General features: G+C 48.8%; 6 protein-coding genes across 6 annotated transcripts; 1 reads left to right on the top strand and 5 right to left on the bottom strand.

The window, feature by feature from the left end:
- Positions 1-1110: 1110 nt before the first annotated feature.
- On the bottom strand, positions 1111-3095 carry BO94DRAFT_578079 (uncharacterized protein). The gene is made up of 5 exons (XM_025615201.1): positions 2860-3095; positions 2782-2835; positions 2335-2416; positions 1587-2006; positions 1111-1461 (listed from the first exon to the last, which is right to left on the bottom strand). Exons 1-5 carry the CDS (start codon positions 2893-2895, stop codon positions 1298-1300), a joined length of 756 nt encoding a protein of 251 aa, XP_025463720.1. The 5' UTR covers positions 2896-3095; the 3' UTR covers positions 1111-1297.
- Positions 3096-5095: 2000 nt separating this feature from the next.
- On the bottom strand, positions 5096-6060 carry BO94DRAFT_538686 (uncharacterized protein). The gene is made up of 3 exons (XM_025612537.1): positions 5778-6060; positions 5612-5719; positions 5096-5557 (listed from the first exon to the last, which is right to left on the bottom strand). The coding sequence occupies exons 1-3, from the start codon at positions 5914-5916 to the stop codon at positions 5484-5486; spliced, it is 321 nt and encodes a 106-aa protein (XP_025463719.1). The 5' UTR covers positions 5917-6060; the 3' UTR covers positions 5096-5483.
- Positions 6061-7409: 1349 nt separating this feature from the next.
- On the bottom strand, positions 7410-12428 carry BO94DRAFT_607008 (uncharacterized protein; the record flags this gene model as incomplete). Its single annotated transcript, XM_025616536.1, is given in 7 exon segments — positions 7410-9293; positions 9342-9582; positions 9619-10206; positions 10259-10550; positions 10610-11723; positions 11740-11946; positions 12093-12428. The coding sequence occupies 7 exon segments, from the start codon at positions 12426-12428 to the stop codon at positions 7410-7412; spliced, it is 4662 nt and encodes a 1553-aa protein (XP_025463718.1).
- Positions 12429-12596: 168 nt separating this feature from the next.
- On the bottom strand, positions 12597-13477 carry BO94DRAFT_228146 (uncharacterized protein). Its single transcript, XM_025606286.1, has 2 exons — positions 12810-13477; positions 12597-12730 (listed from the first exon to the last, which is right to left on the bottom strand). The coding sequence occupies exons 1-2, from the start codon at positions 13327-13329 to the stop codon at positions 12717-12719; spliced, it is 534 nt and encodes a 177-aa protein (XP_025463717.1). The 5' UTR covers positions 13330-13477; the 3' UTR covers positions 12597-12716.
- A 254-nt stretch (positions 13478-13731) lies between these two features.
- On the bottom strand, positions 13732-14376 carry BO94DRAFT_424171 (BTB/POZ domain-containing protein; the record flags this gene model as incomplete). Its single annotated transcript, XM_025607426.1, has 2 exons — positions 13732-14205; positions 14251-14376. Coding segments are annotated over 2 exons (600 nt in total), but the record flags the coding sequence as incomplete, so codon positions are not given.
- A 1422-nt stretch (positions 14377-15798) lies between these two features.
- On the top strand, positions 15799-16251 carry BO94DRAFT_549652 (uncharacterized protein; the record flags this gene model as incomplete). The annotated part of the gene is made up of 1 exon (XM_025613459.1): positions 15799-16251. The coding sequence occupies one exon, from the start codon at positions 15799-15801 to the stop codon at positions 16249-16251; it is 453 nt and encodes a 150-aa protein (XP_025463715.1).
- Positions 16252-16394: the final 143 nt, after the last annotated feature.

Below are 16394 nucleotides of genomic sequence, written 5' to 3'. Positions count from 1 at the left end.
CAATTGATTCAGGACCTTATCCACTTCTATGTTGTCGCCAGAATAGTTGCCTATTTCTGTTGCCATTGTTGTGTCGGATAGTCCCTCACGTCCTTGATAATCTGATGAAACATACCTCATCATATAGTTCCATAGGAAGCGATGTAATCCCACATATACTCTGTATTCCCGTCTCGATTGAGACAACAGAATAGTAAAGATAGTCTCCGTGGCGCTTGGGGAAAAATCAGGTCGATCCGGCTCTTGCTGTGAGCATGTTGTATAGCTCTATGGATTCGATGTTTTGCATAGATGCAGGAGGCACTGACTGGCTTGATACTGTGGATGCCTTGATCATCGGAGACCCCGTGCGAAGGAGGGCTGGCTTTTGTAAATACTCCTTGATGTTGGCTGATCTCATGTTGAGACGTGGTGTCTTGGTTCCGAGGAGGGTCATTCTCAGAAGAAGAGGTCGGAAATGCAGGATTAGCGTGGGATACGTCGACCACACCCCAGGGTGTTGGCCCGCCATATCCGTTGTGACTTTTGATTTCGAGACCGTCAGGCCTCATTCTCTTCTTGCGTGCGCCATTCCCTCATGGAGTCCCAGTTCTTCTCTCTCAACTTGGCTTTTCGTTGTAGGTAGTGGTTCTGAACTCCCTGTCGTACTGTATATCCACCTTTGCCTCCCACCGTATAGCTCTTGTAAAGTGACCCAATACGGGGCGTGATCTCGATTTCAATTGCGACTACCTTACGTGGTAGACGTCATGGTCCAAGAAGGATACGTACTTCCAGGCTTGCATTTCAGGAGATCTCTCCATCTTTCCTGGAGTCGCGTATACCTTAACTTGAGATCCAAGGCAGTTCTGCCTCTGTTTTGGGATTCATGATGGCGACAATGTCCGACTTGGACGTAAACGGGGTATATTCGATTAAAGTTGAGATTGATTTGACAGAGCCGGTTTGATCTCGGCGGTTCAGAGATTCCTTCAGATATGGCTCTGAAGAAACCCTATCGCGATGCGGAGGACACCCGATCATAGAAACAAGTGCGGGTCGACATCAATTCGTCCTGCAGATTGGACGGAGACTTCATCCGAGTCGGAGTCGCTGATATCCTAAGCTTCGCGCATCTGGTGCAGCCAGGATGATGTTGAGGATCCGATTGCTTACCCAAGTTCTCCACTCCTTGTTGCCAATCATGATGTCCTATGTGAAGCGGAACTTTTTCGCAAATCTTCATGCAGTACCCGCGCTCAGTTTATTGTTCGGGTCGTTTATTCTTCCATTGAGCAGCGTCTCGCTCCCGAGATAATTAAGCACCAGTTTCATTGACCAAGGAACCATGAGTGACGTGAACTCCTCGGGTCGGCAGTTGTGAGTGGACAGGCAATGGCAAAGTAGTCGGAGTCCTGTCTATCAAGACGATAGTGGGTATTTGGTCGTACGAGGACCACCTTATTGTATCTTGCGTAGCATCTTCATGTTGTAGCAACCAACTAGCAGGAGTTCGATATCAGCTCCAGATGTGGATCAACTTGGGACATTAGTGTAGCGAAGCCTGCCTCAAATTTTCGATCGTGTTGATTATAAGTCGCACGCACCGAGTCCTGTTGACTCTTTAAGACACCTGGACAGACGGCTGATGCGGAAGTCGCTTACATGAAAGTGAATATATGTGCTGCGTGATGAGAGGATGTAACTGACCCAAGGAGCCTCGCGAGTCTGAGTTGCTGTTGGTGGCTTCCATGGATAAGTGACTAGAATCTTGTGGGGACCTTCAGCCAAAGATTCAGGCGGATGGATGGTATGTCCAATAGAGGGAGCTCCGTGTTCGGGTGTGTTTTTAGCTAACGATGTTGAGATTTGATAAATCCACAGACATTGCTCAATCATAGACACTTCGTTTGTGCGTCTCAAAGATGGATATAACGGAGCAGGCTTGATGGCATGATAGATCGGTATCCTGTAGGAGGTGGGGATCCACATCCGGGCTTGCAATTCTCTGCCACCGTCAAGCTGACCTGTAAGTACAATGGAGAACGTGAAGTACAGTGTCCATGTAATTTGTATCTGGAAGCCAGGGTCATAAGTAATGAGCGCACTACCTGCGTGCTTAGCTGAGAGGGTCGACGGGGCCCTTCAACCCACTGCGTCGAGCTAGAGAATCCAGTCTGTCGATGTTGATATGGCAAACAGTCCATTTTATTTTGAGATAGCGTGTGCATTAAGAGTTCCTCTTTCTGGTCCCTTCGTTGATGCTGTCGTACGTTTGCTTGAATACGCGAGAGGTGAGGGTTGTGAAGAGGTCGAAGATGCAAGACAGCAGAACTGCAATGGTGCATGACGAACCTGCATGTGTTCGATGCAGCGGATTGAAAAACAGGTTGGGTAACAAGCCGAGAGGACCACGAGGAGTGTTGACCAAGTCCGACTGTTATGCATGTCTTGTAGAGCAGCCATCATCTGAAGGCCATCGTGGTCTGCAATCACCGTGTTGGTGTCCTTAGAACAGAGATCATACTCAAGTCATCTCCATGCTGGTTTCGACGATCCGTAGTCGTCACCTTTGCTTCAGTCAAATGGGAGCAAGCGCTATTGTTTCATCACAAGACTTTGAAACTGTTGTATATAACGAGACACAGGGCCAGATAGTAATGGATCACTCAAGGATCCAACAAGATTCGTGAGCGAATCAGTAGGAAGCCCTGTTTCAACCCAGAGTGCAATTTGACGGGTTGACCGACGCCAGGAAGTGGTTCCGTCCTGAACCTCGGGGTAACACCTATAGATACTCACCGTCTCGAGGTCGTGATAGTGAGAATTCTGAGACTTGGCGACACATACCACGCCCTGAAGCCATATGAGTCTACTCACTCTTATCTCAAAAACGACGAGCAAAAACGGCACCATGACGTTGTTACTGTGTTAGCTGGATTGGAAGGCGTCCCTAGAGAAAGGTGCGTGGCTGAGTTTGTTCGTGTCTTCCAGCTTGATGAGGTGGCTTTCTCGAGGTTCTCCTGGTCTTGTTGGTCTGCTCACTTGTTGTCAATGACTCGGTCGAGCTCATGTAGGGTGATGAGGAAGTCAGTGGTCGAACCCCTGAGCATAACCCTTACTGCATTCAGGCAATCTGGGCTCACTATGAGATATCTGGTTCTTCATGATTTGAGATCGGAAAACGTTATGGTGATATAAGATAACTGACTAAATGCCGAGAGTGCTTCAGCGAGGAGCAGTAAAATGTGCAAAAGAATGTAACTCGAGTCCAGGCTGAGAAATCCTCCAACAGTCAGAGGGCTCACATACTCCCCTCTTCAGGCGTAGCTGTCCTCAGTCGCGAGATTTCGGTGTTCAGCGGCATCGTCGTTCTCCTGGCAGGCCGAGATTCGTATCAGAGCTAGCCAACAGACCCGGAATGCTGCCGAAGTATATTCTAATATCCTTAGTGCCAGCGAGGTATTGCAGGACGTGAGCACAGTCCATATGCTGATGGGAAGGGATTGAGCAGAACCGATAGGACCAAATGAAGAGCAGTCAAATGTACTTCAGCGACTGTAAGGCATCTCAGCCGTCCCTTATCCAGTTGCCATAAACATTTCGGACTATACCGACCGATTCGTGGCAAGGTCGCGCAGCCTCTGCGTGTTCCAAAGGCAGGCCTAGCCTGACGAGGTAATCGCACCTCTGTCTGGTTATCGAAGATGACTTTCATCCACAACCATCCTTTCTGATAGGCTGAAACCATAGTCGAATTCCTTTGAGGTCGCCATGAAGCCGTGCTTTCTTATAAGGGTCCACAGCCACATCAAACCCTCTGTTATCGAGACTGTTTCTCGGGTAGACTGTCCATATCACATGCAAAAGGATGTGATTTTCTTCAATGAATCCTCTGGATAGTAGGAAAAAGTTTCCGGTGCCTGTCAGGGTGATCTCCAAACCGAACCATAGCAGTTGTACTAGCAGATCGCACCGTCACAACTGGTTACCAACGACTCCCAAGGCATTTGCGATACTTCTCCATTTTCCTAGATTTCCGACTCATGCGAGTTCATGTTCAGCAACGGGGTATTTTTGAGGCCGTCATCCGATTGACATATTCCCTTGTCGTTATCAACCTGCGTTTAATCAGGCGGTCGCACTCTTTTGAGACGGCGTGAACTTCCATCAATGATAAAATGAATATATATATAAGGGATGTTGTTTTCGCTGTCATAACAAGGAATAGTGAATAGGGCGGTCTGCCGGCCAATCTTATGGAGGTGCAAGCCCCCCCTACCCGCCCAAGTGTTGTATATAAGTTGCATCCGATTAGTAACTCCTCCAACTCCCCGATCCTTCGCATGAAGGACCGAGGAATGTCTGATCTGATGCGTATAGAACAGACAGATTGAAGGCCAGGAAGACGGACCTTTATATAGACCTCAGAGCTACCTATTTGTGTAATCAAAAATTGCATATCTAAAGCAGACGAACTTCTGCATCGGAAATTTCATAGGAGAATATACGTTCAACGTACTTTAATCTCCGATTCCTTGATCCTGGGGCCGTCATTCGCCTATTAACAATATGGTAGTTAACGATCAGGTAAGGAGATGTTCCTCAGGGGCTTCGGGTACCTGACAGTAGACAGGAACTTTCAGGCCTGTCATCTGGTCTAAGCTGAGAAATGCTGTCTGCCCCTCGGAGGGTTACGATGATGCAAGCATCATTCAGGACAGTCTCCGACCTCTTATAACCACTGATGTTGATATTAAGAGATCTTGATCGGACTAGACGATGATATAAACCACCATGCGACCCTGCAGCTAGTTTACTGGGTTGAAGAAGTGGCAGCCCATTGCCAGGTTATTGAACTCGGACGTGTTCTGGTTGTGTAGTTGACAGTGAATAGGAGCAGAGCACATATTATGGTTGCGATTTCACTGCCAAGGTGACGTTTGTCTAAGAGTCATCGATGTATTTCTTCCGTCTGCACCTGCGATAACAAAGTATCTTTATGGACTGGTTTACCCAAAGTGAGGAATAAACCATTTTTTATGACAATGTTATATGTTATATCAAATGGTTGAGAGATGAGGAGATGTGGGAAGTGGATAAAAGATCCAGTTGGGTTCGCTCGGGTGCGGCCCGTGTTTATCCGGGGCCGCCAGGGATGGTAGCTTACATGGCCATTTCCATGGAACAAGCCCGCCTCAAAGCCAACGAAAGTGTGGAGCTCACAAATTTCAAAGGCAAATATCGACCGAGATAATTTACAGAAGCAATTGATACAGAACTTATGTTGAGGAAACGTAGAGATATCCGAAATTCTTGACGACAGCTGGAAAGAGGGTGTGGTAATACAGGCCGGGGGGTATGTATGTTGCATGCGATCTAAATGTATGATATAGAGGATGCTCTGAAGGGAAAACAAGAAAAAAGAAAACAATGAAGAGAACAGACGAGAACAGATGGAAGGATGAAGATAATGCAAGACCAGGGAATAGAGCTGTGAGGGATCACTGGGGCTCTGTTGGGTAGATCTGGCCCTGGAAAGTGTTTTCATAGACACGAATCTCTTGGATGCGGGATGCTGATACCGTCAGTACTAGGTATCCGATCCATGTTTGTGAGATGTGAAACGTACTCATGCTGTATTGAAAGACGAAGGATGTATTTAAGAGCCCCGATTGGTGGTTGACCGTGGGATAGGGCGGCAAGGAATACGGCCCGGGAGGGATCTCACGACGGACACCTGAGGACGCATCAAGTCAGACATTGTTCAGGGCAGATTTGGTATCGTTGGGAAGGACCTAATTCTCTAGTCGTACTACTTGGTCCATCTGGTCGTCGATGCCTCCGATCGATGATTTTCCAGATCAACAAGAGCAAGGGCGGGCATGAGACGATGACAGTGACAATGCCGATGATATTGCTAGTGGAGAGTGGCATGTTGATCAAGTGAATTGGCGATTTTGGAAAAGTGCATTTCAGTAGATGATGGTTGTCTATCTAGAGCTCTTTAAAGAAGTGATTAGAGAGAGACCAGGTCATTCACGATAATGGCCCAGCCTGGTAGTTAAGCTTGGTTCCTGAACGTGAAAATGAGGCTGTGCAAACTGCAAAGGTAGCAGCAGCCAAGTATGAATAACTACCCACCTGTGGGTCTGACCCGGCCGGCAACAAGTAACATCAGCGCCTGCCATGCATTACGAAATCATGGTCATCCCTAGGCCATTATGGAGCACTGCATTGACAATGGGTACCATACATTGTATGCAGGCGTGGCTAGCTCCGGCCGGGCTCTCTTTGATATTTGATTTGCTCCTTCTCCACTGGGATGTAGCAAAGAGTAACGCGGGGACTTTATCAACCCGATTCGACCGAGCCTCCAAAGAGATCTCGATTATTTCCCTACCCGGTATTTTACTCTTCCCATGTCCTATCCGCCACGTCATTTCGCTTTTCTTAATATCAACTAATCCTTATTATTGATATCCCCGGCTGAAGACATACTCTTTTGATCGAGTGGCTTTGACATTAAATACCAACTTATTAAAATGCTGTCGTACCCACACACCAATACGAAGATAAATTCTAATCCGCCGCTTCTTCTAGCGGCCACCTCTAACACTTGTTGAAAAAATGATTCTTTATAATCAAGGCATGTTACGAGCCCCGCAAGCCCAAGATAAACAGCAACAATCACTATTGCCACAAGAAGCCGCAAGGAAAGATCTGGCTGGATGTGGGATAGTCTCCAATACAGTCCACCTACAGGTAAGCGTATCAACACAGAATCTTGTGTTTTATCAAAAAGGTGGTCTTTAATTTATCTTCCTTCAATATACCGTGCCATGGTAGTGAGCATGCGCCATCGGATGAATATCACAATTACCATCTGGGTGCGTCAATACAATATTTATGGATGGTTTTGTGAGAAACGGAGGCATAGTTTAAATCCCTGTCATTAGACCAATACTTTCTGGATCAACGGTCGACGCTATTCTCTGTGAGCATTAACATAGTTGATCTAGCTTCCCTTTTGTGTCAAATGTCGACATAGTATCATAATGACGGTGGAGTCAATATTTTCGATAGAGTTGCTCCACTTCTCCACTTTTCCGATAAGGTTGAGATGGTGATCCGTGGAACGTTGATTTGAGCTTCCAGATTCTTATTTATTTATTTCCGCTTTTTGGACGTCTACTCGGAATGAACTACAGTGTGATTATCACTATCATTGGACATTATCATCCCATCCATATTTCCAATTGTTCAATTATAATATGTGTTGATGGGCCTCTTGATCGCATCCTTCAAATCAGTAAATAGCATTCATATTAATGACGTATAGTAAGGAAATTAAAAGGACTGAGTAATGGTATTTAGCAAGGAAAATAAAAAGAATGTCGGATCCGTCAAGTTGAGATGATCGTGAAGCATCACCTCGGCTTCTTGGTGTTATTCTTCATCTCCACCCCCCACCGCTCCTTCATATCCATCATCCAATCCTTCACCCCACGACTACTAGTCCCCACCCGGATCACTCCATCTTTGACCCCCTTCCAACCAGAGACCGGTTGCTGGATCAAGACGTGCTTTCCCCAACACACCTTGGACCAGAGTCCCTTGGCTTGGGAATGGCGATGTGCGTCCCGAGTATTGTAGCACTCACTGCAGTAGTCGGTGGAGGGACAGTCGAGACAGAGATACCAAGGGGAAGAGTCCAGTTCCCATTGCGACAACTTCTCTTTGCGACAGGGTCCCATGCACTGTAGCATGCTACCGTTGCCTTCATCCACAATGCTTTCCTGGATGGATCCGCTGCAGGGCGTCGTTGCTGCCGTTGTTGGTGTTTCGTCATTGGTGCGATCCGTTGAAAAATTGCTCGTAGGTGACTGCGGGATTGACGGGCCATCTTTGTGAGCAGATGCGCTGGCATCTACCTTTAACGCCATCCATCCATCGACGGACAGCGGTCTGGGCCTCTCCCCACCAAAGATGGCGGACGACAGTGTGTTTTGATATTCCTCCTCGCTCACTTGCAGCGCGTTGGCATTGGCCCGGTCAAAGATAAGCGACGCAGAAATCCCAGCATCCTTTGAGAGACCGGCAAAATGCAACACCTTGGTCAACGCGCGGAAAGCAGCCATATCATTGTCATCGACCCAATCCTCCAGATCGGCAATGCAGAGCTTGAACGCCTGGTCAGCATGCTCGTATGCCCGGTATTTGAACCCAATTCCTCTCCACATTTTGGCAAGAGTGATGAGCACGCTGGCTTTGGTGGATGATTCAATGACATCCGCGACCCTAACATCAGCAATCAAAGCATTGGCTGCCTGGCACAGAGGCTCTTTCGCAGTTTTGTTCCGAGCCTTGCTGTATCGGTCATAGTAGATGTCAAAGCGCTCCATGATGATTATGCTCAGCAGCTTCGAGTCAACCTGCAGCGCCTCGTCCTTCAGCATCGCCTCTAGTATTCTGTTCAGAATATCCTCGGCCATTCTGATCGCATGGCAGTCTTGCCGGTAGATGATAGCAAGCTCAGAGAGCATCACACAAGTCTCATGGAAGAGTCCTCTAGATGCCCAATAGCAGATTGCGCGGTCGTAGATTTGAATAACGAGCTCGACATTGCCGGTGGCTACAGCTGCTCTGCGTAGCCGGTCATCCTTATTAGTCTGTCGAGACCGGTTCATCAGCCAAGCGGGGATAAAGTACGGCGGCTGATTCTCCAGTTGGTCCTGGATGGTCTGGATAATGGATGAATGAGCCTCTTGATCCGCGTATATCTGCACGAGAACGGTCAAGAAGTATCCCAGAGCTCGGGAATGCCGGAGGAACTTGTTGCTCAGCGCGTCTTGGCACGTCTTGCGGGCGAGCTTCGTATCACCAAGGGCCATACAGGCCTTCGCGTGAAGCATGTAGACACTCTTACACCGCTCGGCATTGAAGTTGGGCCGCAGGGCGGCATCCGAGTCCTTCCAACATTTCAGTGCCTCTTCTGCGTACTCTTTGACTCTGGTCCAGTTTGTCGTGGGGGCATCAAAGCTTCCGCGACTAGGCACATAGTGCTCCGCAAGACCTAGCAAGGAATACAGCTTTTCCGCGCACATCGAATCGTCCAGGTGCCGGTTCATCTCGTACAGAAAGAGCGCATAATCTCGCTCTTGTTTGTTAGGCGACTCATAGAGAAGGAGTGCGGCTGCAAGTCGTGCTTGGGCAAACCGGGTTCGGGAGTCTCTGCACTGGCCCAGCATATCTTCGGCGACCCGTGTGTTGATGTCATCACCGTCTCGCGACCAGTGCTTGTATTTACCAGTCTATCAAGGTTAGTACGCAGTGACTGACATTTCCGGAGTCATACATACTGTGTAGCATGCGCGATAGGCAAGTTTGTATGGGATCCTAGCCTCTTCGGCGGTTGATTTCTGTGCCCAGCTCTGAAGATGGCCTTTGGCTAAATTCTCCAACATGCTTTCTGGTTGTTTCTTCATGTTGTCTGCCCAACTCCAGATGTGTGCTGGCAGGGACAGGTTTTCTCTTTCGTCTCTGGCAATGAGTTCTTCCGCCCAAGACCGTACCAGTTCATTGGTGCTTGTCGTGAACTCTCTGCAGCACCCACGGTCCGATCCCGTATGTCCAAACGATAGATCATACAGGTCAAAATGGATCTCGCTGGCAGCCATCTGAGACAGCACCTTTTCGAACACAGATGATACGCCGGTTCCGTTGGTTAGGATTCGCCATACGGCTTCTCCGACCCTCTTCAGCTGCTCGTTATCGATTTCCCGGGACTGTGTTAGCTTCACATCCTTGGTAAGTGACATCTTGTCTTTGAGGTTCTTTTCGTTCAAATCCCTGTCAGCTTGTCTTTTCCCTTGGGTAACAAAGTCTATATCCCGTAAATGCCGGATGAGATTGAAAGTCGCATATTCGTGCAGAGACTCAGCAGTTACCTCTTCAGAACCACAAAGAACATCGCAGAGAGTTACAAATATTTCCACCTTCTCGAAATTCATGTCCATATTTAGTGCGGCCCCGCCTTCTCGGATGCATTCCTTGAATTTTGTTTGACGGAACTCAATGTACCCATATTCACTGGCGGGAGGCTGTTTGCGAGACTTGTCTTTGGGGATTTCCGTCTCATGATCCGGACGGGAACACCAATATAATTCAGCATCCACACTTGGGGGGCCCAGATTAGGTGATATCATGGGTCGAATATAGAGGAGACTGAAATGTCAGTCCATAAATAAATACACCCAATAGAGTCAGCAATACTCACTTGCGACACCGATCTAGCACATCGGTGATCCTAATGCTCTTTACTTGCAGATCATCATCGAGATGAAGGAGCTCGCTGAGATTGGAGACAGTGAGCGTCTGCTTTGCAAATGCGCACCACAGAAGGACTTTCTTCACGGCCTTGTTAAACACAGCATCAGAACCTGCCAGGGCATTCCGGATCAAGATGTCTTCAGAATTGCCAACATCCTTCATAAATTTGAGAAATGCCTTCTTCTCCATGCCGTTCTGGTCAAGTATTTCGATCATCTGGTCCAGAATTGATAGGTTACCTTGAAGCCAGCATGAAACTATCAGCGACATATTCTCAAGTCTCAACAGCCAAGCTTACCGTTCGATGTCTGAACTAGGTATTCGTGGATTAGCCTGTAGCCCTCCGAGTTTGGTCGGATCCGTGAGAGGTTTTCGAAGTCTCCCATGCGCTTCTCGATAATCTTGTCTATAAGACGTTGATCGGTCGTTATCTTGATTTCTGGTATGGGTAGAGCGCCTGCTATCTCCGCTGGAAATAATTCTCGCTGTTCGCGAGAGCCCGTCAATAAAATCCATATCCGGTGGTTTCTCTGTTCAAGGGTTTCATATAAGATTTTCAAGAGTGGTTCACGTTCCTTGGGCTGCATATCCGAAATGCCATCAAGGAGGATGTAGAGCTCCTCAGACGAGTGTGATCGCTTCTCGAACCGCTTCAGCACGAGCTCGTCCCAGATCTTCTTCGGGTCCCGTGATTTCAGTACGGGCTTCGTCGATATTGAGTCACACCATTTTGGATCTTGGGCTGCAATCTGGAAAAGAATAGACGCCACAACACCAGCGTAGGTCTGGGAATACTGCATGCCCGGCTCGAAAAGGAAGTAAGTGACAATCAACTGCTGCCGCACCGTCTCTTTCTGCACGAGGGTCTGGTTCCTGCCTGCCATCATGGGTATAAGCTTGTAGCAATGTGCTGTTAGGAACGTCTTTCCCACGCCATCATTGCCCTTGAGGTATAGTAAAGGACATGTGCCATGTCGATACAGCCACTTTTGATACGGGTCGCTCTCTCGGAACCACCGTAAACCGTCTTCGGTCAGTTGCTGCATGATTGTGTCCATCCTGGTGGCCATCTGAGACATAACGGTGAGGTTGAGATGAAGCCTGTTTTGCAGAGTCTTGGCCAGTTTATCCAACACGTTGCCCTTTTCGGACATGTTATACATGTTCCCCAACAGGACAGTCTGCTGCATCTTCGTATTAGTATTTTTGATCAGCCAGTGTACGCCTTCTTTGATCTCTTTGGTATCATTGAACGACTCTGTCCGAATCGCATCGTGGAACTTCTTGATTGCCTGCTCGACCCTTTCACATTGCTTCGAGGTCACGTCGACTTGTTGTCTCAACACCTTCTTCCGCCAAAGTGCTGTAGGAGAACAATGGTTAGTCATGGTCTTGAAGGTGAGATGTAGTAGCTTGATCCTGAGCGACCGTACCTAAACGTGTTTGTTTTCGCAAGTCGGTGCCTACATAGGAGCAGAAAGATAGCAATGCGATGAAGACCTTGACCAGGCTTTCTTTGGCAGTTGGCGTGACAACAGGATGCTTTTCCACGACGTTGATCTCTTGCATCGCCGACGCGATCGTCTGAAAGGTACTCTGCACGGCATTCAAGTCCGCGCTGACATCTTGGGCAGCCTTCCAGAGTTAGCAGCATCCACAAAGACGGCAAGACTTGAGTACCTGGAGGAGATAAGAGATACCCCCCGCTAGGAGTTTGACCGGTTCGGCAAACTATGCTTGTCAGAACCCAGAGCGATTTAGCTGTCTAGTGCAGCACCCACCGTCCCGCTTGCATGATCGTGCGCATAGGTGCACGTTGTCTGCGCCCAACTAAGACATTGCTGCACGTTTTCACGTATCTTGTTCTCCCACTCTTGTCCTTCTGAGGTATGAGCCTGGGGGTGTCTCCATTCGCGGAAAATGAGCTCCGTCTGGGCGATCGGGTTGCTCGCGGTATGAAAGTCGGCCAGCAACTGCTGCTCATTGGGATCGAATTTGAAATCGTCCGCCGCCTCCGCGAAAGCTTTTTCCCAGAGCTCCTCGATGGACTCGTCCCCGAACTGAAACCCGTCATCGTCGCCGTTCCGGAGATTCAAGAGTGCCTTGACGTCCTTCATGATGGGCGCATTGGGGTGTCGAAGTCAGTGGACCAGGGAAGAAACGCACAGTCGGAACGGGGGCAGCGCGAGCTGAAGTACCTACCTAAGCAGGGGGTGAGACAGACGCGGCTGAGCTGAACTTCAGCTATGTGCTTGTCGCTCCATCATTGCTTGAACGGAATCGACCTGCATAGTTAGAGGCGGACTAGACGAACCATGGAGCCTGGTGGCGTGTTCATTGGCCAAGGCCGCGGGCGATCGACCCAAGTCAGTGGCCGAGATGCAATGGCGTGGAGATGCGGGAGATTAATCCGCCCCAGCTGACAGGTTCTTCAGCTTGGCTATCCCACATTCGGCTGGATTTTCTTCATCGTGGTCAATTGTCAGGGGGCTACTCACGATGCTCACAGGTCGGTACGATTTGGCGAGACAAGCTAACAAGGATGGTGTCTAAATTGGCATGTGGGAGGGATGGCTGGTGCGCGCCCGCGGCATGTTGATTGTTGACGATCCGCGACCCACCATTATTGTCCGAGTTTTCCTCCGCCCACGCAGCTGCTGCAGAGCCTGCAGGTGCAATCCCGTGCTGCATGGTCCGACCTGATGTCGGGAAAAAAAGTTGCATCTGCATCCTGAACTGTAGCTGATGGATCGAAGCCGACATGGATGGTTCTTCTTGCGAAGGTGGAAGAGAGGACAATGGCAAAGATGGTGAGCGACAAGGAGAAGTGAAGGGAGAAGTGGGGGTGACCCGCGGTTGGCTTTTCCTCGGCTCCACCCCTGGCAAAGGATCGGAAACAATGCAGGGCAGAAAAAGGGAGACCCAGGAACGAGATCTGGAAAGAAAGATTTGGAATAGATAAATGGGGAACTTACAGCAATGAGGAAAATATGGCAAACTAGAAGGGGAGAGCTTCATCCAATTCCTGATAATTCCTCACTTTCGTTTATTCCTCGGGCATCTGCGTAGTATTCCTCAGGCATCGGCAGAGTATGCTGCCTTACCTTTCTGCCTTAATGTCTGCCTTGGTGCCTGGCGAGCGGCCCCGCAATCATTTCAAAGTCTACCGGGCTGGAATACCAGCTCATCTTCATACCGCTACTTGGAGTAGACTTTGGTCTTGAGCACGTCAATTTCGTATTTGCTTGGTAACTTGGACACAAAATATTTGACTAGCCTCTCCCACGGTAGAAAATGGAAGCACGATGGACGGGGCTAGTTTTCAACAATAAACGGAACCCGAATAGTACGTGTCCAGCCACAATCTGGGCAACAATCCTTTGGCTGCCAGTTATAAATCTCCGGATCCCATACTGCAGAGCAACTGGGGCAGCGGTACCTCCTGCTCGTATAACTTGGGGCTTTTGCATTTGACTGGGCCATGTTATGGACAAGATCAGCAGCGAAGCCAGTAGCCTCCTCGAGTACCTTCTGGAACTCGTCCTTCTCCCGCAGTTCGTCAATGTGCTCCCGGGATATTTCCACCAGGGGATCTCGAAGACTTCGATCGCTTTTCGTCGTGCATCTGTAAGCCTCTGCAATCACAGTGGAGAAATAGTCCATTTCCCAACATGTCTTGGCGAGGGTTTCGAAAGTCTTCTTGGCCTGCTGTTGCAGCCGAGGCACCGCGTACTTGTCCGCAATTTGGTACATCTTGACAGCAAAAAGAAGAGGACAAGCATGGCCATCGTCCCCACCGCTCTTGTTGTAGTCAATTCCGTACATGAATTGAATCATCGCTCGGATAGCCTCTGGATCATCGTCGTCGAAGCGTACAAGCTTTTCGGTCGTTTCCTGGGAACATTAGCTGACCTCGCAGAGCTCAACATGTAAGCCTACCACCCAGTCTCGTTTTAACATCCGGGAGAAGTACTCCGATTGTCCGCAGAGGACCAGCCTATGGACTTTGAATTCCTGATTGATGGTGCATATGGTTAGATCAGAAAACTCGCCCGACGAGAGGTAGCTGCTATCATTCAGTATTCTGTCCAAACTTTACGGTTTCAAACTTACCTCTGTATGCTGCTAGACAGGTCTGCCAGTTGATCGCAGTCGGTTTTGGTGCTGCTGGTTAGACCAGACTCACTGTCTGTTGGACCCGATTTATTGTCTGTACTTGCGCCCACTTCCTGCCCCGGGCTCCTTCTGCTGCGCCTGGGGTACATTTGTGCACTGCTGACATCCATTAATGAAAACATCATAGGAAGATTTGGTAGTGTGGGATTAGAAGAAGAAACGGTATCCCCCACTCTATATTCCTTGTGTCATGCTTTCCCGAGCTTGAGCTCATTATGCGTCATTTGGGATCTATGCAACCTCACTCCCGTGAAGATATCATAGTGATCACACCGCATTTGTCAACCCCCTATTGAGACGTGAGACCTGAGGCGCTTTCAAAGAACTCCTTTAAGCGTCTAAAAACGCTGTACTTGATTCAGTCGTACGCCCTGAATCAATATCCTGGTGGTCCTGATCTCCTCCTCCCTTGAGAGGCTGAGACTTGAGTATTTGGTATCATCATGAGGCAGGTCACGTTGTACGAGTGATTAAATCAATGAATAAGAGGCCAATATTTGTGACGCTTCTACGTGCTGCTTTCCGCCTTAGGTGCGGTCCGGTGGGGCCTTCCGGATATCTCGGCGCTCTGGGATCCTTCTCCAAAGCTTGGCACCTGAGACGACCCTCACTTAGCTGTTCAAATGATCATGAACATGGAACTACAGAAGGAGTTCTTATGAAGTCTTCGTCTAAGGAAACTTACTTTCTCTAAATAAATAGGGATTATAGCATCAATGGGGATATAGAAACCTTATGAGCATTCTTCATGATTTTTAGATTCGTGAGTTATATTTAATAGTACCATGGATATTTCTAGCACAAGTATATGACAGGATACTGAACCCTGATATTTTAGTACTAAATCAATGTCGCTATCCACTCAGCAGATAAGGGTATTTCTACTGCTGGCTCTACCTCTGAAGAGGCGAGGTAGTCCAATCACATGAGGGATATATCCAGGCCAATCCGAACCCAACCGAGTAATCTAGAGTAAGGCGCTCGGTGTTCCCAGGCGCCCGACAAGTCGTCTGATTCCGCCAAGCCCGCCCTGTGCCGGCAGCCCTCTACTATATTCTTACTGCGGGATTTGTTCGCCGACGCCCGATGAAGGGTCAGCCTTCCGTACCACAAGTTTACTGTTATTGGACGATGACCAACATACTATATACCTTGAGTATAGCTATCCGGCTGTGCCGGCACAGCAGATATCCATCCAGAGAACAGTATAAAGTCCATCCGACATTGTCTCTTCATCATGTCGCCCCAATCACCTTCTTCCTGCCATTCAGACCCCAGATCTCCTCTCCAAGAGACACCAACCCCTTTATAATGCCCTCCTGGATTATCCAACTCGGCGCGCTCATGGCCCTGGCGCAGACCATCTCAGGCGCCGAAATCTACATCAAGTCAACCCAGCCGCCTGCGAACTTGTACGTGACCCACTGCAGTGTCATCATCGAGGATGAGCTTTTCGGCTGCAAGGGGAGTTCCGAGCCCTTCAAGAGATCGTGTGGCCGCAACAAGGGTATCGAGACCAAGTCTATCTGCAAGTCTGCCACTGTCACAGTTGATTGGACGACCGCCCAGCTTTCGTTCAAGAACAGTGACGGTAACACGGCCAACTGCACGTTGAATTCGACAAGCTCGTTTGGTCATTGCAATACGGATAACCCGGACGAGTACCCGATCGAGACTGTGCATAAGAGTGCTGCATCTGGTGGACTCGCTGCTAGTGCTGCGCTGTTGGGGTTGGGGACAATGGCTGCGGGATTGTTGATTTGAGTGTTGACTGGTGAGTACTTGGGCGGAATCTTCGGATAGTGGGTGTGTGAAATGGCTAATGAGTGTGTTGTTAGGTATGCGACCTTTGGTGGTCGTGCCATTGATTCTGATCACCACCCACGGGAAATCCAATACTGGTGGAA

This window comes from Aspergillus sclerotioniger, assembly GCF_003184525.1.
Source record: "Aspergillus sclerotioniger CBS 115572 chromosome Unknown BO94scaffold_30, whole genome shotgun sequence".
In the NCBI taxonomy this organism is placed as follows: Eukaryota; Fungi; Ascomycota; class Eurotiomycetes; order Eurotiales; family Aspergillaceae; genus Aspergillus; species Aspergillus sclerotioniger.
Note: the sequence above shows the minus strand (reverse complement) of the source record. Positions and strands in the feature narration are given on the sequence as shown.

Bases quoted from the DNA above. Each gene is read 5' to 3' on its own strand.
- BO94DRAFT_578079 (XM_025615201.1), bottom strand. From the start codon at position 2,895: ATGGTGCCGTTTTTGCTCGTCGTTTTTGAGATAAGA. The intron at 2,417-2,781 runs GTGAGTATCTAT...CATGCATAACAG, and splicing joins ACTATCACGACCTCGAGACG to TCGGACTTGGTCAACACTCC. The intron at 1,462-1,586 runs GTGCGTGCGACT...TACAACATGAAG, and splicing joins TAAAGAGTCAACAGGACTCG to ATGCTACGCAAGATACAATA.
- BO94DRAFT_228146 (XM_025606286.1), bottom strand. From the start codon at position 13,329: ATGAAGCTCTCCCCTTCTAGTTTGCCATATTTTCCTCATTGCTGTAAG.
- BO94DRAFT_538686 (XM_025612537.1), bottom strand. From the start codon at position 5,916: ATGCCACTCTCCACTAGCAATATCATCGGCATTGTCACTGTCATCGTC. The intron at 5,720-5,777 runs GTCCTTCCCAAC...ATGCGTCCTCAG, and splicing joins TAGTACGACTAGAGAATTAG to GTGTCCGTCGTGAGATCCCT. The intron at 5,558-5,611 runs GTACGTTTCACA...TGACGGTATCAG, and splicing joins CGTCTTTCAATACAGCATGA to CATCCCGCATCCAAGAGATT.